The sequence below is a fragment of the Lepidochelys kempii genome, chromosome 15, assembly GCF_965140265.1.
Source record: "Lepidochelys kempii isolate rLepKem1 chromosome 15, rLepKem1.hap2, whole genome shotgun sequence".
NCBI lineage: Eukaryota > Metazoa > Chordata > Testudines > Cheloniidae > Lepidochelys > Lepidochelys kempii.
Window position 1 is genome coordinate 17,719,927 of NC_133270.1, and position 18,430 is coordinate 17,738,356.

At 42.1% G+C, this 18,430-nt stretch overlaps 1 protein-coding gene across 11 annotated transcripts in view; it reads right to left on the reverse strand.

The window, feature by feature from the left end:
• Positions 1 to 891: 891 nt before the first annotated feature.
• Positions 892 to 18,430, reverse strand: part of FBRSL1 (fibrosin like 1) — a 757,721-nt gene continuing 740,182 nt past the window's right edge. For 6 of the 11 annotated variants that reach the window (XM_073313637.1, XM_073313631.1, XM_073313632.1 and 3 more), the window contains 7 exons: positions 17,888 to 17,959; positions 17,468 to 17,551; positions 16,363 to 16,495; positions 11,883 to 11,966; positions 9,407 to 9,490; positions 8,095 to 8,329; positions 892 to 3,064 (listed from right to left, as the gene is read on the reverse strand). In XM_073313637.1, coding sequence (XP_073169738.1) covers positions 1,831 to 3,064; positions 8,095 to 8,329; positions 9,407 to 9,490; positions 11,883 to 11,966; positions 16,363 to 16,495; positions 17,468 to 17,551; positions 17,888 to 17,959 — 1,926 coding nt within the window. In that variant the 3' untranslated portion in view covers positions 892 to 1,830. The remainder of the gene's footprint in view (positions 3,065 to 8,094; positions 8,330 to 9,406; positions 9,491 to 11,882; positions 11,967 to 16,362; positions 16,496 to 17,467; positions 17,552 to 17,887; positions 17,960 to 18,430) is intronic. The other 5 variants (XM_073313630.1, XM_073313638.1, XM_073313635.1 and 2 more) reach the window with 5 other exon arrangements.

Genomic DNA, 18,430 nt, shown 5'->3' on the forward strand with positions numbered 1-18,430 from the left:
CCATTAGCCTCAAAGTCAAGAGGACTGGCTATGACACACAAACACTCAACTACCTTTTTTCATCCAAAATCAATGTTGTATTTATCTTCATTGATCTACAAGGAAACTGAATGTTTAAAATTACAGGGGTGCAGGGGGGAGGTTGGGAGGGGGAGGGAGGGAAACGAGATACAGAGTCAAGGAAAGAAAATAGTAGCAGATGGCTGAATTAACTAGAGAGTAAAAGCCCAGGATATATAAAACATGGATACTGAAAAATAAAATAAAGGAGGGGGAAATGGTACAGCAAGTAAAACATGGCAAAATTTACATATGAATGAAAAGTAAAATTTGAAATAAAAAATAAAAATCATTCCAAAAAGCCAGTTCAAGGCAGAACCACACTGCAACAAACATTTGCTTATGGTCTTCATGTACTATAGATAATACATCAGAATTTCTTTTTTTTAAATCAACCATTAGACTTTTTTTTTTTTTGCACTCCTAAAATTCTACTTTGTCTTGTATACAGATTCCAATAAGAACACTGCACAATTAGCACAAGGGGTCCACGGAAAATTGTCCTTGCTTGCCAGCGAGCCTGCCCACAACACACACGCACGCACACACACACGCACACACACACAAAAAAAAGGAAAAAAGAAAAAAAAAGGAAAAAAGAAAAAAAAATTAAAGAAAGGGTCTGCCGCATGGGTACTGTGCCAGTTCCATCTGTCTTTGCCATCTTGAAAAGTAGGAAACCATAATTTCCTCCCAGGAGCGTCTCTCTCCTTGGTGAACTGTCCCTTGTGTTTGTACAAAAAAAATGCAGTCTCTCTCGCTCTCTTTTTTTTTTTTGTTAAACACAAGCATCCTTCTTTCTGTTCACATGCCATTTCCATTCTGTCTCCAGAGTTGCAAGTTGTTTTGTTTTTTTGGGTTTTTTTTTTTTAAAATCTTCCTCCCCCCCAACATCCACTAAGACCTGCCTCCAAGTTCTTGCATAGTTGAAGTATATATGCTGCACTTAGCTTTCTGAGTGTGTATTTCTGACTGTGACAAGAATGAGTTGTAACCATGTTAACAAATAACCAGAGTGGTTCTAGAAACCTTTTTTTTTTTTTATAAAGTCTACCTATGTTAAGAATTTAATATTGGTGTACATTTATATTAACAGAATATTTACAGTTTGTTTTCTTTGTTTTGTTTTGTTTAAAACAAGAAGTCAAAAAAAATTCCTCTTAAATTTCTGCATAATATTATAAGGCAAAAAACAAACAGTTTTGTACATTATTATTATTAATAATAATATTTTAATATATATCTGTAACTTCGGTTCCAAAGTACCAAGATAAGTGATCGATTGGCCTCAGTTAGGGAACCTCACAGTGGACTGTAAGAAACTACAGTATTTCCATAAATAATACTTTAAGAAACCCTGGGTAATTTTCTTAAGGATCTGAGGCATTTTAAATGCAAATTTAACTAAAAGCAAAATTTCTCTTTTTTTAAGTGAATAACGAGCACAAAATTAAAAAAAATACAAATCCATTAAAAATGTTTCTCACATTTGGGAAAAAATGTACAAACTTGATATTTTTAATAACTAATTTTAGCACAGAAACAAAAATAAAATAAAAAAAATCAATACCTATATATATTAAATTCCCATTCTTAGCAACCTTCTTGTTGGAAAGTTTGAAACCCCGGACCCCCATTATTTATGGAACTGTGCTTAACTTCTATAAATTTTACATTTAAAAAAAAAAAAAAAGGGTTACAGCAGTGCATTTTGTAAAAGATTTTTGTTGTTCTATATACAGCCAAGTTTAAAATTCGCCCTGTTGGGGACTATCGTGCCTCTACTTCTTTGGGGTTCCTAGAGGGGGAATAGTCCCTGGACTCTGAGTTTGTGAGTGGGGTAGTCCTGCGTGGGGAGGCAGGTCTAGTACTGCTTGCTGGTACCAAAGGGGGCGGGGCGCTCAACGCTGCGGTTGGTGGGTTCCTATTTAAGATGCCATTGTGCATGGCAGTGGATGGACTGAGTCTGGGATAATGCATCCCGCTTAAGTGAGGCATGAACGATGGCATGTGTGCCAGATGACTTTCGATAGGGGACGAGTGCAGGTGGTGCATTCTGGCGCGCTCAAGTTCTTCCCGTAAGTGCAAGCGCTCCCTCTCCTCCACTTGCCGCAACCTCTCCTGCTCTCGGCGGGCTTCAAGAAGGTTTTCATGGTTATAGTCGTGCGGTTCTCTGTCTCTGTAAGAACGTTCATGGTCATAAAATCCAGAGGTGGTAGGAAACCTGTGGATGGGATCTGTCCGGAGCTGGAAGTCCATTCGACGATGCAAATCTAAGCTCCGGTAGGCATCTCGCAATGGGTCCCTCACTGGGTCCCAAGAAAATCCAGGATGTGGCAGTCTCTCCCTTCCTGACAAAGGATTCATGCCCATGAGAGGGGTCATCATTCTGCTGCGGTCTAGAACATTCATGTTGTTCATCTGGTGAACGCTACTCATGGAGAGAGGCATCGTGGCGGCCATAGAATGGGGCAATGGTAATCCATGCAAAGAAGGTGGTGGCGGATGTTCCACTGTTCTGGAATGCTGTGAAGGTTCAGATCCCACCACCAGCACATCACTGTCCTCCTTGCGCTCCTCTTTGACCTTGATGTCATTCTTAATCTTCTGGAGGTCACTTGGAAGCTCTGGCTTTCTCTCTATATCTTTGTTCATTAAATTGCTAAGTTTCAAGCTCTCGCTTAGTGCGGGTTTGCTGTAGGGAGATACAGACTGAATTACTGGCTTTGTGTTGTCCTCGGAGGGTCTCTTATCATGGCTTGGAGTTTCCTTCACGGGGGAACGGCTCTCTTTTATCTTGTGTTCTGTTATGGGCAGCTCTCTCAGTCGGTCAGGGTGCTCTCTCTCTGGTTCTTTGGCCCTTTCCCTTTCACCAATGCTAACTTGCCTGATGGGATCGCTGGAGGTCTGACTGTTGCTGCGGATGAGGTTGCTGATCTGATGGGTCACAGGAGCTGATGCCGGTGAGGATCTATTTGAATGTCTGTTTTTATCCATGAGATCCCTGTTTAAAGAGAAAATACCTTATTGTTGGTGTGTGCTCGTTTACACCAAACACCTATGCCAACGATGAACAGAAGTATATGTTACTATTAAAATTGTGGGCCAACACAGACCTTCTGAAAATGAGGGACTACCAGCTTTGGCTAGCAGCAGGTATAGCAGTATTAAATGCTGAGCACTATCTTGCAGCCGGCTATTCCAGCTATGGGCTACTCCTGAGCAAAGAATGTTAAATGTGCACTTGTTTGGTGACTTGCAAAATGGGACATGAATGTGAGAACACCAAAGTCACCTTTAACAGGTGACCTTATCTCCATTTAAACTTTAGTCTCCTTAAGAGACAGGCTAGTGGAGGGCCAAAAGAGTCAGCAGATTATTTAAAAAATATTTTTCTAGACTGTGCCAACCAAGGAATTAATCATGATGCTATCAATCAATAAATATAATTTATTACCTAGCCATTAATTTTCTAAGATCTGCTTGAGTTACCTCGATGGCTGCACTGATGCCATGTGACATGCCTCTAAGACAAAGACACTGAATCTTTTGGCAACTTAGTCTCAAGTTCTACGCACATTTACACTAAATTCTTCCTAAAACAAATCCATCTTAAACTCTCTTATATTGGGGCTTGAGCAGCCTGAACATGAGGTAACATTTGTTTTCCTAGGGAGATCTCCTCTTTAGTTCAGTTCAACTGAGCTCAGTGCTGCAATTTCAGCAGTTATTTAAGATGTCTAAGAAAAAAATCCCAAGCACTGGAGATATATGCCCATGAAATGGATAGATCAGACTGCCTTTCAAAAAGGGCTGCTCTGAGGCACAGACAGTTTAATGCACTGGTGCTGACTAAATGAGCACCCTCGCACACAAGCAGGGATGATATCCAGTGTTTTGAGTGGGAATGGGAAGCATGAGAGTGGGGTTGTATTCCCAGTTGTGCCACTGATGTGTTGTTTGACCTTGGGCAAATCAATTAACTTCACTGTGCCTCAGTTGCTCCTATCCCTAAAAGGGGAGACGAGTAAGTAATGCTCACCCTTTTCAAAGTGCTCACCCTTTATCCAAGTGTGATCTTTGGATAAAAGGTGCGCTAAACGCAAAGTACGAGACAAGTGAGAAACTTAATGATGCTCAAGCTTTTTGTTGGGTTACTGTCATGAGCTGAATGACTCTCATGATGAAAACTAGCAGGTGCTGTTGGAGTTCTGTGAGTATTTCTCTCCATTTGCTTATTTTTCAGGGCACTGAATTTTGGCAAACCTTTGGTATTGGTTCAGCAAAAGGTATTCGATGCTGTGGTAGACACACCTGGTGATGTTTTTAGGTCAGTTAAGCTGATTTACTAATAGCCTGCCTACATTACGGACCCTATGGCGTACTCCCATAGTGTAGACATAGCCTACGCTGACAGAAAGGGCTTTTCTATTAGAGTAGGAACACCGCCTCCCCAAATGATGGTAACTACATTGACACAAACACTGTTGCGCAACATAGCCGCCTCTGCACCGGAGATTAGGTTGGTTTAGCTGTGTCAATCATGTGTTTCTTTCATACCTCTGACCAACATAGCTGTTGGCCTAATTTTAAAGTTTAAGCAATTTAAACCCCTTTCTGGATGGTCTCACGCTGAAGTAAAGTGATCTTTGTTCGCTTTAGTGAAGTGAATTAAGCTAACGTGACCTAATGCCACTTTACTTTGAAATGAATGTCCAGACAGGGGTTTAATGCCCTTTAACTAATGCACTTTGAAATTCAAACCTTTAGTTAATTTTCTTAATTTCTTCCCATGCAGATTTCAGAGTAGCAGCCGTGTTAGTCTGTATTGGCAAAAAGAAAAGGAGTACTTGTGGCACCTTAGAGACTAACCAATTTATTTGCGCAAAAGCTTTCGTGAGCTACAGCTCACTTCATCGGATGCATGCAGTAGAAAATACAGTGGGGAGATTTATATACACAGAGAACATGAAACAATGGGTGTTACCATACACACTGTACCGAGAGTGATCAGATAAGGTGAGCTACTACCAGCAGGAGAGCGGGGGTGGGGGAACTTTTGTAGTGATAATCAAGGTGGGCCATTTCCAGCAGTTGACAAGAACGTGTGAGGAACTGTGTGTGTGTGTGTGTGTGTGAGTGATAAACATGGGGAAATAGTTTTACTTTGTGTAATGACACATCCACTCCCAGTCTTTATTCAAGCCTAAGAAAATTACAGAACGTCACTAGCCATCACCTTCAGCCCCCAACTAAAACCTCTCCAACGCATCATCAAGGATCTACAAGCTATCCTGAAGGACGACGACCCATCACTCTCACAGATCTTGGGAGACAGGCCAGTCCTTGCCTACAGACAGCCCCCCAATCTGAAGCAAATACTCACCAGCAACCACACACCAAAACCACTAACCCAGGAACCTATCCTTGCAACAAAGCCCGTTGCCAACTGTGTCCACATATCTATTCAGGGGACACCATCATAGGGCCTAATCACATCAGCCACACTATCAGAGGCTCGTTCACCTGCACATCCACCAATGTGATATATGCCATCGTGTGCCAGCAATGCCCCTCTGCCATGTACATTGGCCAAACTGGACAGTCTCTACGTAAAAGAATAAATGGACACAAATCAGATGTCAAGAATTATAACATTCAAAAACCAGTTGGAGAACACTTCAATCTCTTTGGTCACTCGATTACAGACCTAAAAGTGGCAATTCTTCCACAAAAAAAACTTGAAAAACAGACTCCAACAAGAGACTGCTGAATTGGAATTAATTTGCAAACTGGATACAATTAACTTAGGCTTGAATAAAGACTGGGAGTGGATGGGTCATTACACAAAGTAAAACTATTTCCCCATGTTTATTCCCCCCCCCACATTGTTCCTCAGACGTTCTTGTCAACTGCTGGAAATGGCCCACCTTGATTATCACTACAGAAGGTTTTTCCCGCCCGCTCTCCTTACCTGATCACTCTTGTTACAGTGTGTATGGTAACACCCATTGTTTCATGTTCTCTGTGTATATAAATATCCCCACTGTATGCATCCGATGAAGTGAGCTGTAGCTCATGAAAGCTTATGCTCAAATAAATGTTAGTCTCTAAGGTGCCACAGGTACTCCTATTCTTTTTCCCATGCAGACAAGCTCTAAATTTATATGCAAAGGAGTTCTTCTTCCCCTTTCAAAAATGTGCGTCTGTAAATTGTACCAGAGACTATAGCTCTATGCTATTTAGGATTCTGGGACAATTACTCCTATACAATCTTCCTGACTTTAGTGCATGAGAGTAAGAGGTCAGAATTTAACCTCGCCTCTGTACATAATACTGGAGAGATGGACTGCATAAATACTTCATTACTAATGCCCTGGGCCAGATTTTCATCTCCAAACTCACCAGGTCAAATCCCGTCCAGATGACAACTCTTTGTCATTACCACCCTGAAGTACCAGCAATACGCTCCCAGCTCAAAAATGTTTCAAGTAAACAGAAAGGCCTTGCAGTTTGCCCTGAAGGTCTGACTGTGTGTGGAACAAGTGAAGCTGGAAAAGCCATTTTCAGAGTGGAGGGCATTTTGTAGAATGTGCTGGTATCAGGCATACAAATCTAGGAATAGTTGGTTCGTATCAACTGCCAAGGTAAAACACACAGAGTTAGCTGCTCAGCTAACCGGGCCTAAGTCACGAAGGGCGTGTTAAATCAAAATCATACACCTAGAAGACAAAGCACTACGTGGAGCACAGGTGAAATATTCCAATCACCACTTAAAACCTACACTAGAGCTGCTTTTAAACTCAAACTGATGGATTGCCCATCAACATGAGTTCCCTAATATTTTTGCACATGCTCCACAGACATTTGCATTTACCCTGTTAGTACTATGGAACAAATGTTTGTGAAGTATCCAGACTAGCATGTGCAACTGTTAGTGGGCAGTGCTAGCTGACATTCTTTACAACCATCCATCTCACAAAACTACCAGCTCATTTTTTGAGCAGTTGGTATGCTTGGGCTCTCTGGTGAGACTGCTAACAGGATCCGAATGGGCCATGGAGTCTGAGCTCCACACCCTGGTCGCTTCAAGTCAGGGAAGGAAGCACAGAGGAGGGTGTGGAGAACCTTCCAGGCTATAAAGTACCTGTTCTGTGGGTAAATGGAGTGTATTGGTCTGCAGATTGGTCACTCTAGCATCTTTCATAAGCATTACATTCACAATGAAGTGAAAGATAGTAGGTTCTCTTGATTCTACAATTGATAATTTCCCCTGCAAGCCTCACGCGAGAGATATTGGTCTGGTTTAGTTTTTTTAAGTTTCTTTTTCATGGGGCCATTTTTTCACAGGAGCTTGAAATCTGCCTGCTTCACGGATTATTTTCATCTCTGGACATGTTCCTAATAGAACTAAAATTAATGACTTATTGTTCACCTCTTGGTTTATGCATTAGCATCATGTTAGCACTAGACCGGCAACAGCTAAAGAGGAATCCCATGTAGGCTTTTTCTTTTCTGGATCCTGCCAAACCAGTCTACTTTGGTTTCTCAACAGAACTGTTTGGGTTTTATTTGAGATACCTGGCTAAGGCATTGCCCTTAGCTCAGTGTATGGGAATGAGAGAGATCATATCACAGTATCACAATGCAGTTTGCAAACCTTTGCTTACCTGAGATGTTTTGAAAGACAGAAAACGCTGCAGCCCACAGCAGCTCTCATTCTCCATGCCTGTGTATTACAGCTGTCTAATGAGAGGCACTTCGGGGATAGAGTCTACCTGACAAATGGCCTAGTGGCAGGAGAGGATGGACTTGTTCACCACGTTGCCACAGAGAGTGACATTCGAGGACGGTCTGTGTGTTTCGGTCTTGCCAAAAACATGCCTATGGAAGTGCTGAGTGGTGGAGAAGGCCTGTTGATGGCTTCAGAGCCTCACATCACTCAGCAGCAGATTTACAATTATACCGAAATCAAGGCCACTGGAGGGGGAGTTGAAGATTAAGGGGTACAAGAAAGTGCCCAAAGCCACGTACCTCTCTTTCTCTCTGTCATCTTTATTCAGTGAAAGATCCCTCTTCTCTGACTCCCGCTCCCGGTCTCTGTCGTGGTTGGTTACTGAGGAGCTTCGTTCGGAATCCCCTGGCTTAGGCCACTGTGGAGGTGTCGGGAAGGAAGGTGGGGTTCGATGGAGTCTATTCCATGGCTCGTGGGGATTATTAAAGCTCTGTAGGTTTGGACCGTCTTTGTGAGCAAAAATGCTGTTGTGAGCTAGAATAGTGGGGGGCAAAAGGGAACAGATTTTTTTCTCTCTTTTGAACAAGAGTTGAGAAATAATTCACACCAAATTATCCCAAATAAATTCTGTAAAGTGCCAATTATAACCATAACTATCCTTTCAAGGCTTCTCATTCTGGGCTCAGGGAAAGCTCTTAGCAGGAAGTTCTGACCACTTCTGATAACTGGTGAAAGACACAGCCGCTCTTAAGGCTGTTTGTGGGGGTAGCTTTAACTACAGATCTGAGTAACTCCTGCAAGGTAATGAGACCATTAATGCCATGAGAGATGATTCAGAATCGCCCAGCTTCTCCTTCTCTCCCCGCCACCATGGGATCCATCACAACCAGTGCTCACTAGCTCCCATCACGGATGTAAACTAAAAGGCTGCAGGTAATTACAGAAAATCAGCTACCTGCACTGGGGACTCGGGGCCCTGTTAGTTAAGGAAAGCACAGGTGATGGGTAGTTGTATTTTTTGTTTTTTAAACAGAGCTTGGCCGTGGTTCACACTCTCCTTTTAGCATGATCAGTCACTTGATTTTTGTCCACCAATCCAGAATTCATCCCCTGCTCTGCCTGAGATGCACAAGCATGCTCCCCTACGTGCGTCTGCCAAGCATGCCTCGCCTGCCAGTAATGTGCTTTTAAAGGAAAATCATTCTATATGTGGAACTCCATGGGAGTTGGCGGGAGGGGGTATGTCTGCACAGTGATTTAGGAGAGATATCAATGGCTGTTCTACTGCAAGTCTTCGCTGTTGAAGGGTGTCACTTTACACGCCAGTAGGGTAGCAGAGCTTGGCAGAGTTTCACGGCTCTGGCACCTCTAAGAGCACACAAGGCAACAATCTTGAGCGGTGAAGAGATGCAGAAGCACGGCTACTGATACACGCGACATGCAGAAAAGCTCCCACCGCAGAGACCTGGAAATCTTAGGTGCAGTGTTTTCAGATAGGATAATGGAGGTTAGGAAATAACTTTTTTAAAAACTACCACCAGCTGCTGTAAATATTAGCATGTGGCTTTTTTGGAAGGGATGTTTGTCTGCAGTAACCCAGCCAGTACTTACTCAGAGCATGACTGCCTAATCCTCCAAAGGCATTGCTGCCTAAGTTCCCAAGGCCGCTGAAGGTGCTTGACCTGCTAAATGGATCTGGAAAGGCAAACAGGGATTTAGCAGGCATTTAGCCAAGAATGTTGGAGAATGAAACGCACCCCTCCCCTTTTGAATGCTCTGAATCCACATAGGATTAGGTCAGACTTTAAGCTGATCCTCCTTATTGCAAGGTTCTTTGCACAGAAAATTCCCAGCATGTTAAAAATGGAGAAGGGATTCAGTGCTTACTAGACAAACAGATGCAGTCAACTTTTGTATGCCAGTCAGAGGGGAGCTAGAAGTTAAGTTCTAATAGTTGAAATTGGGGTGGCAGCTACTAAGCTACATGTAGCAACGAAGAGCTGTAAACTGGCATGAGTGGGCCTTGCAATAACCTTTTCAGGACATAAGATGACTGGGATATACTGATTCGCTCTCCAGCCCCTTTCCGAGCCTACTCTGGGTTCTGCACCATGTTACAGTGTAGACATCAATTTAAAATAAAGCTCTGACAAAATCCAGAAGCCTTGGTATAGGATAACAAAAGGCTCCTGCATTAGTAACCCTACACCTGAGAAAGGGCGAGGCCAGACACAAACACCACACTGCTGCTAGCTGATATTTGGGCAGCATTGGACAGTTAGTGGAGGAACTAAACGCAAAACCATTCTAGTAAGCAGGGGGCTGACAGCTTATGAGGACAAAGCTTTTTGATACAGATGAACTTTCTTTGCTCACTACTCATTACATTTCAGTTACCTTGCAACGGGAACTACAGGCACTTTGGTAAGTGGCCTGAGAGGTCATCTTGTCTCACTATCGCTTTTGCATGCACCGCTGTATTGTCTACTGTGTAACCTTTTCACAGACATAATCCTCAGTGAGTCACTACAGACATCCATCCCTATAGCACTATACACCTGGGCCTCTAGCACTACAAGTCCTCGTACAGAGCCACTAGCCGCAGTGACACTGGGAGCGCGAGTGTAGACTGGGGCTATTGTCTGTCAGCCACCTGGTTTTTTAGACCTGCTCTGAGTCCGGTTAGATGAGCAGTTGGCTAAAATGCCGGAGAAGGGTCTGCACTAGCGCTCCAACTAGGGAAAAAAGGCTGGTGTAGAGTCAGCCTCAGAGGACTGTTTATCCTCGCTCACTAGTGAGGAAGTAGACCCCAGTCGTAAGGCCTTGCTAAGCCAGGGCACTAAGTTCCCTCACTACACTGCTACCATTGAATTCTGACCAGACCTAAAACATCTTAAACAACAGACAAGAGCTGGGTGAACACTACAAAGTTTTCCACAAATACATCCATTAGAATTTTTACACTAATTGACTCTGTGTTTGCACCCTACTCTTGTACTGAATATTAGGGTGACTCATTTGCAGAAACAGTAAATTTTAATTGAGTGTTGGAAAAAATTCAAAGAAAACAAGTTACCATGGGGTTTTTGCCCTGGAAATTGAATTCGAACAGGTCATCATAGGGCATATTCTGTTCACTGACTGGATGAGAGTAAGGGCTTGACAACACATGAAAGTTAGTACAGAATAAGGTAGGGTGTGAATTTAAAGTGGAATGGCCATTCCTGAATAACACTGATTCTGGAATACAAATGTCTTTTTTTTTTTCCAAATGATCTTAATCCACTTTGGAAGTGGATTATGCAAAAAAACAGAAAGACATACTTATTCCTGAATAACTCCATGAGTAGAAAAACCCGTATTCTCAAAACTACCCAACACAGCTTGAACTTTGAGTGATATTATGAACTGCTCATGAGCACTATATCGAAAAAGGGAAACTGATTTTGTGCATAATTTAGAATGAAGAAATTTTAGAAAATCAGGGTCTGCTTCCAGCCAATTAGGGGAACAGAAAAGCAAGCAAAATATATTGGGTAATTGTTCATCCAGCTCTAATAAAAAACCCAGCCAAGAACTTAATAGGTGGGAAGGGATGTGGGAGAAACACATTCTAACTTATGCTTTGTTTGAGACATACTTTGCCAATGGTTGGAAGTGCTATATTATCCTTTTTCTTTTGATCACCTTTTGATAAGCTTTCTAATTTCTAATTATTTATCCATCTAATGGCACAAATCCTTATTGTTTCTTTGAGCCCACTACACACACATTTAATTGTACAGAATGGAATAAACCTTTACATCAAGATGTAAGTGAGCACCCACAATAGCTTATCATTCATGGAGTTCCATCTTTCTGAGACTCTCCATCCATTGGCAGTGGAGGGATCTACTATGGCTGCTGACCTTAGGAAGTAATTTGAAGGTGGAAAAACAAAGGGTGTGATGGAGGAACAGATTCCTACATAGCTTCTGTTTCCTGTGGGGGATTAAACCCCACCCCTCAGTGCTATGGTATCTCAGACACGGCTGATCCATGGAATGAATTACATAGAACAATAAATGTGAAAGCAGGGTGTACTTACACTTACCTGCCAAATGGCTGGTAGGCAGGAAGCTGCTGTGATGAGGTGAGGGTCCAAAAGGGGTGGTGGCTGGATGTGCAGCACCTGTGGCAACAAGGGAGTGATATGTTTTTAGTCCAGTGATGGGTAAGTGTTTAATATGAAAAGTCGAAGCTCCTGTCCATCGAGTCCACTAGGTAGATACAAAGGCATGGGACATACACCACAGAGGTGGCATCTGAAATCTAGCAACACGAAGAATTTCTTTCCCTGTTCCCTAAATCAGGGCAAGACAAAGGGTGATCGAGAAATCTTGCATAAAATTTACTAATTCTCTGAAAAACTCTGATCTTGATGCCTTTTTATAAAAGATTCATGTAGCATGGTCATTTATTTCACGGCATGTAAACTGGGCTGGGTCACCCAAGGTCACAGAGCAAGACCGAGACCATTCTGAACTGGGACAGCTGCTGGCGTGGATGCATGTGAAGCAGCACTTTGTGATGGGCACATTGGGAGCACAACACCCATCATCCCTATCCCGGGTATCTGTCTTGAGGTTCCCTGAATGCATTGAAAATGTTAAAGATACTAACTGGACAGCAACTGGATATCGGCCTTGAGGTTCCCTGAATGCATTGTGTGTTGCATTTTGAGACTAGCGTTAAAATCACATGAGGTCCCCCTGCCCATTTGTTGTCAAGTTTGGTGACACTGTCCACTGCCAGCTGGGGAGCTTCACGCCAGACTTTGCTGAGTTGCTGGGATTCAAGGCTTCTGGGGCCTTGTCTATGGTAGAAAATATTTCCTAAAATTTCCCATCATGGCTAACGTTAATTCAGCTCAACTGGTGGTCTCAGTGGTGGGAGACCTAGCTTATATAAAGGCCCGGGTGGCTGCCAGCATTTTAAACACTAGGTTGGGTAGACCAGCTCCATGCAGGGTTAGATGACATGCTGTTTAAAATGCTGGTGACCAGCTGAAGCCCTGCCTGTGCTAATATTCCCATTATTGTGCTGAAATGCTGGGAAATTCTTTAGACAATGGTTTAATGTAAATATACCCTCCTGCCTTGCTCAAAGGAAACAAAAACATGTCTACCTCTAAAAACAAGCTCCCCCATCTCCACATTTCATTATGAACTAATAGGACTCCATCAGGCAATGACAGAACCGGCACTTTCTTGAGACCAGCCTTAGCTGTACCCAGAATTGACCAAGAACTAAGTACAGCCTTCAGATGCAGTGCTTTATTGCTAGCTTTTCTCAAGTTGCATTGTAAATGTAGTCAATAAAAAGTTAACTTTCCCCCCTCCATTAAGATTGGAATAAGAAGTAGAGTCTGTCTGCAGCACCTGGTACCAACATGGCCCCACAGGGATGTGGCACTACGAAGAGTCACATGGGTAGTAACTAAACTTCAGAGCAGAAACTGCTACCCAAACATGGCCAATCTCCACCTCCCAAACCAGGACACGGATGTACCTATCCATTATCTGTGGCAGGAACTGATGCATAAAAGATCAATGTTAAACAGAGTGCTGTGTCCTGAACATGAGCAGACTTTAAAGCCCCAGAGACACGCGAGTCCCACACCAACTTGGGCACGACAAACCTAAGCAGCCAGAAAATGAATTAAGGAAACTTAAGAGAGACCACAGCAACGAAACCTGAGGTTATCTATAAACATTCCAACCGCTCCACTGCTTCAAGATGGATGGAGACTGTCATCTATCTAATCCTTTAAGATTTCAGAAGATGTATAACGGATGGTAGATTTCTTCAAAGGAGATGGCTTACAAACTCAACTACACGGGCTGATAATAAAAAATCCTCTGGAGAAAGCCAGGAGAAGCACTGTGGGCTGTCAGGTAGTTATTAAATATAACGTCTGCCAGGCAGCTGAACATCCGTCCTGAAGACAGGTGGCCCTAAGATAACTTATGTCTCCCACAGTAACAAGGCAATGCAGCAGAACCAATGATTCACACCAACTACGCACTTGTTCAATCAGGTGAAAAGAATGCCTCAGATATTGTAGAGTAAAAGATTTATTTATCCATATATTACTGCTGCAATGTTTGTTCACTCTGCTGTTCTCTGATAGCACACTTTACCTAGATTTACGGTGTGATGGCTGTTGTGATTAATATACTCACAGACTAGTTGCTCTAAGGTTATTTATCTCCAGTTGAAGTAAAGGATTCTATTAATTTGCCTTCTCTAAACAAATCTATTCCATGCTACTTCTCTTCTTGCTTTTGTTAAGAGATAAGCTTGTCGTTATTAAATCATTAGCGATATAGATATTTCTCAGGCATGCTTGCTTCTTTAAAGAAATGTTAAAGATACTAACTGGACAGCACTGTTGCTGCATTTCTGTTTATGACTGCAAACTGTACTATAATACAGACCTCCGTGGCAAAACCAGAGATCATGCGGACATCTTTAAAAACAACAAGGGTTTGATTTGAAGATAGTGGAAGGAAAAGCAGCTCCCATAGTTAAAGTATTCAGTATGTATACACATACACACATAAAGACATCACCATAGCATCTGGGCACCTGTTTAGAGACCTACATATGCAAGGTGGCATCGTACAGCATAAAAATTGTATAACGGGCACATTGCTTATGTGTGGTGAAGCCACCAGTCACTCGCCCTTTGTAATTCACTTCCACAAATCATTGCACACAGACAAACAGGTCCCAGTTATGCAGCCTTCAACAAAGCTGGTATTTGAATCTCAACCTGATGCTGGGTTAGTTTTCTTTTTAGGATTTGGGAAAAAATTCATGCTACTTTTAATCATATGAATTTTAATGGGGTTACAGTGGGGATGAATTTGATTAAACTGGTCACAAATATACACAAGTGATACTGCAACCCTATGCTCTTGGGGGGAATTCTGTTCCAAAAAAAAAATAAAAATTCTGCACACAATATTTTAAAATTCTGCAAAATTCTACATATTTTATTTGTCAAAATAAAACAATATAATCACACCAGTTTCAATTATTTTGGTAATTTATTTCAAAATACCTGTCAACAAGTATGTCTGCAACAATACAGACAACAAAAAAGATTCCTCCAGAAGTAGAATTAAAGACACCCCTACGACAACCCAGTTCCTGTTTCTGTTATGCTTTTGTTGGGTGCCTCAGTCTGAGTGTGTCACACGTGCCAGCTGGGCATATCTTGGGAGAAAACTACCCCCCAGCACTAGGCAGCCCAGATACTTGTACCCCCGAGAGCCCAGAGATCCAGAGAGAGATTCTGGGTCCTCGGCTTGTATGGAGTTTCCTGCACACCACCTCCTTCCTTCAGTACATGCTGGGAACCTCCAGCTCCCGGTCCCTCTTCCCACCGCCCCCATCAGTGTCCTGTATTTGCGAGCTAGAGAGGCAGGCTCTGCTGGGTCCAGCAGCCCCTAGTGGCAGCCAGCAGCTCTGCAGCACCAATTCTTCAGAGAAAAATGAAATTCTGCATAGAACATTAATTCTGCACAAATTCTGCATTGTGCAGTGGCACAGAATTCCTCAGGAGTAATCCTAAAAACAGAGTAAGGTGAGGAAATAAAAACACCATGTAAATTACCCACTAGTTAATTATATAAACTAAAATTGTATTCTGTCATCCTATCCAAGTGCACAGCTTTCACTGACTGCAGCTAGAAACTGCACGCCTCGCTCTGGGGGCAGACTTAGGTATCTAACATAAGGAAATAGTCAGAAGTGGGCTGGGGGAAAGAAGGACCGTAGGGGGAGAAGAGAGAGCATATTCTGCAGCTGGAAATCTTCCTGAATATAAAACAATAACCATACACAGTAGAACATCAGAGTTGCAGACTGTTTCAGTGACAGCTACTGGGAAGAATTCAATGTGGATTATATGGTATTTTGGTATAGGGGAAAAAAAAAGATTTTAATGAAAAATTGTCAGCATTGAATTTTTATGTTTTCTGTGATTTTTTTAAATCAATTGTTACTGAAACTTTTTGTTCTCAGAAAACCACGTTTTCGGCAGACAAAAAACAAAAATTTGGGGGAGTACACAGCATGGACAATTTTAAAAAAACAACAGAAAATGGATCAATTTCAAACCCTCTGCAATGGAAACAACTTTGAATTTTTTTGGAAAATCATTTTTTGACCAGCTTCATATAGCATTTTAATCCGGCATGTGGAAAACTAAATTAAGCGCCAGCTGGAGAGACCCAAATTCAAGAAGCAATTCCTATCAGAGTTTACTGTAATTTGTCATCATCTCTTGCCTTATGGGGTAACATGTAGTTCCATTTGGACTGAAACAGGAAGACCCAGCAGAATAGACGGATCTGCTCTAAAAGAATAGTTTACCAATATTCTCTAATATTTTCAAACCATTATGCAGACTAACATATTGTACTGCTATAATTGTTGATTCATAATAGTAAAAGGAGAAAACACATGAAATCCATTGAGTGCGTGACATTTCTGCAAAAATGACTATTCTCTCTTACCTGTCGTGGAAAACAGAGGCCTGGCAAGATCTTGTGGGTAATGGAATCCTGGAAAAATTCCAGGGGCAGGAGGTCTGCTGAACAGGTCAAGTTTACCGCCTATGTCTAGCTTGTGGGGATCCAGCTGCATTTGCTGTCAAATGATACAAGAACAATCTCATTATACATTTCCTTTCTTTATGGGGAGAAAAGAGAGAGTTCAGGCTCACTGCTGCTTAGTACTGCCAGGGAGAGTTAGTGAGTATGACAGCAGTGTCTCTGGTCACATACCGTAGTCATGGTCTGACAACATCTATAAGGCCATTTCACTCCACAGCTTCTCAGCTGCCTGCCTCATTCACATGAATAAGGTCTGAAGTGAGCTCTTAGCCCCACAGCATACACAGCGGAGCATGCAACATGATACACTAAGTGCACTGCACCCTAGGATCAGTCTGCAGTCTTGACCTGACAAAAAACATTCCACAGGCTGAAAGCTACAGACAGAACCAGAAGCCTTAAGAGTCGACGACAGAGTTCTGTGCTTTGTTGCTCCAGTTCAGAGAGAGCGAGAGAGACTTTTGCAGACTATTCCTTTTCTACAGCTAGTAAACACCAAATGAAAGGAGTAGGGGGAGAGAAGAGATGTGGAGGAATGAAGAAAACTGCCTCTGAGACTCTGGATGAGATTTTTAACCTTCTCCTAGAGTATGCCAGGCTACTAGCAAAGAGCCAGACTGATACATTGACAGACTTCACCTATGCTGAGAAAATAAGTCTTTCTAAATGTACAGCTGAAATGATATTTTCACTTACTAAAATTTACATTGGCCATTTTAATGGCATTAATTAAAAAGCTCCAAGGGAAAGCAGTAAATATTCATTATTAACGGGACAAAAACTACAGTGGGAGCCATGAAAAAAAATCACGATAGAGATTGTTTTACTGTGGTGGTATCTGCTATTCTAAGTGTAGGCACCTGACATGGGGAATATTGAGTTTGTAATGGCACCCAATGTACCTAATCTTATTACCTCTTCAGTTTTTAAATTCCCTCCCATCCCCCCACAGAATCAAAGAAGAAAACCCATCCACCTCTGACACAGTAACTATCATTCTACTCGCCTGCTCTATGTTTTGTAAAATGTCCTTCACCGTATCGGTCATTTCATTCTGAATAGGATAATACTCCATATTCCACAGGAGGTACTAGTGCAGAAGGGAAATGATATTAAACATGTATGCTTCGTAAAAAGCTGGATCTTGGGCAAAATTACCCTCCCCCTCCCCCTCTTCTCAACTTCCTCTGGCTTCATACTTAATATCTGCTGTGTGTTTTTGCTACCATTCAACCCAATTTCCTTGCCCTCAGACAAACGTAACAGTTTCTGCCAGAGATGTTAAAAGTTTGAAAGCCTTAGTTAATCTATTCATCACAAGCTGAAGCGTCATCACTAGTATTCTGCTTCCTGCTCATTAGTCACTAAAATTTAGCCTTTAATAAGCCAGAAGACTTGGCTTCATTGACTAAACTGGCTCTGTTACCTTTATCTTCTGCTGGTGATGGTAGATCTGCCAGGCAATCTGTACGTGAACTGCACACCACTTCCCAGGCTTCTGCAATCAAAAGGATAAGAATGTAGCTTACTTTAGCGCTTATGGTCTACAAACATCTGATATAACCACTTACTTCCCTTTCTTTAAAACTGTTAAAAGCGAGAGAGACTAATTGCTAAGTTGGCAGAGGGAGGTGATCAACATTTTTTGGTGTCTTGAAATTGTTTAAATGTAATTTTTTTTTTTTAAATAAAGGGGGCTTGAGAAGCAAGGTGTGATATTTTTCTAGTTTCATTACCAGCGCCGATTGGGAGTGGCGGACGTCAGCATTCAGAGTTGACACCTTGGGCTCCAAGAGCCATTCTTTGTTCTTTCTGACTTATGTATCACCACCCGAAAAAGCCACAATAAATGGCATGAAGAATATTATTACATCTGTTAACTATAAGTTTCATTTGATTACCGTTCCATGCAAAACAAGACTGAGTTTTACCCTGAATGATATTCCTCAGCTGCAGCTGAGAGCGAACT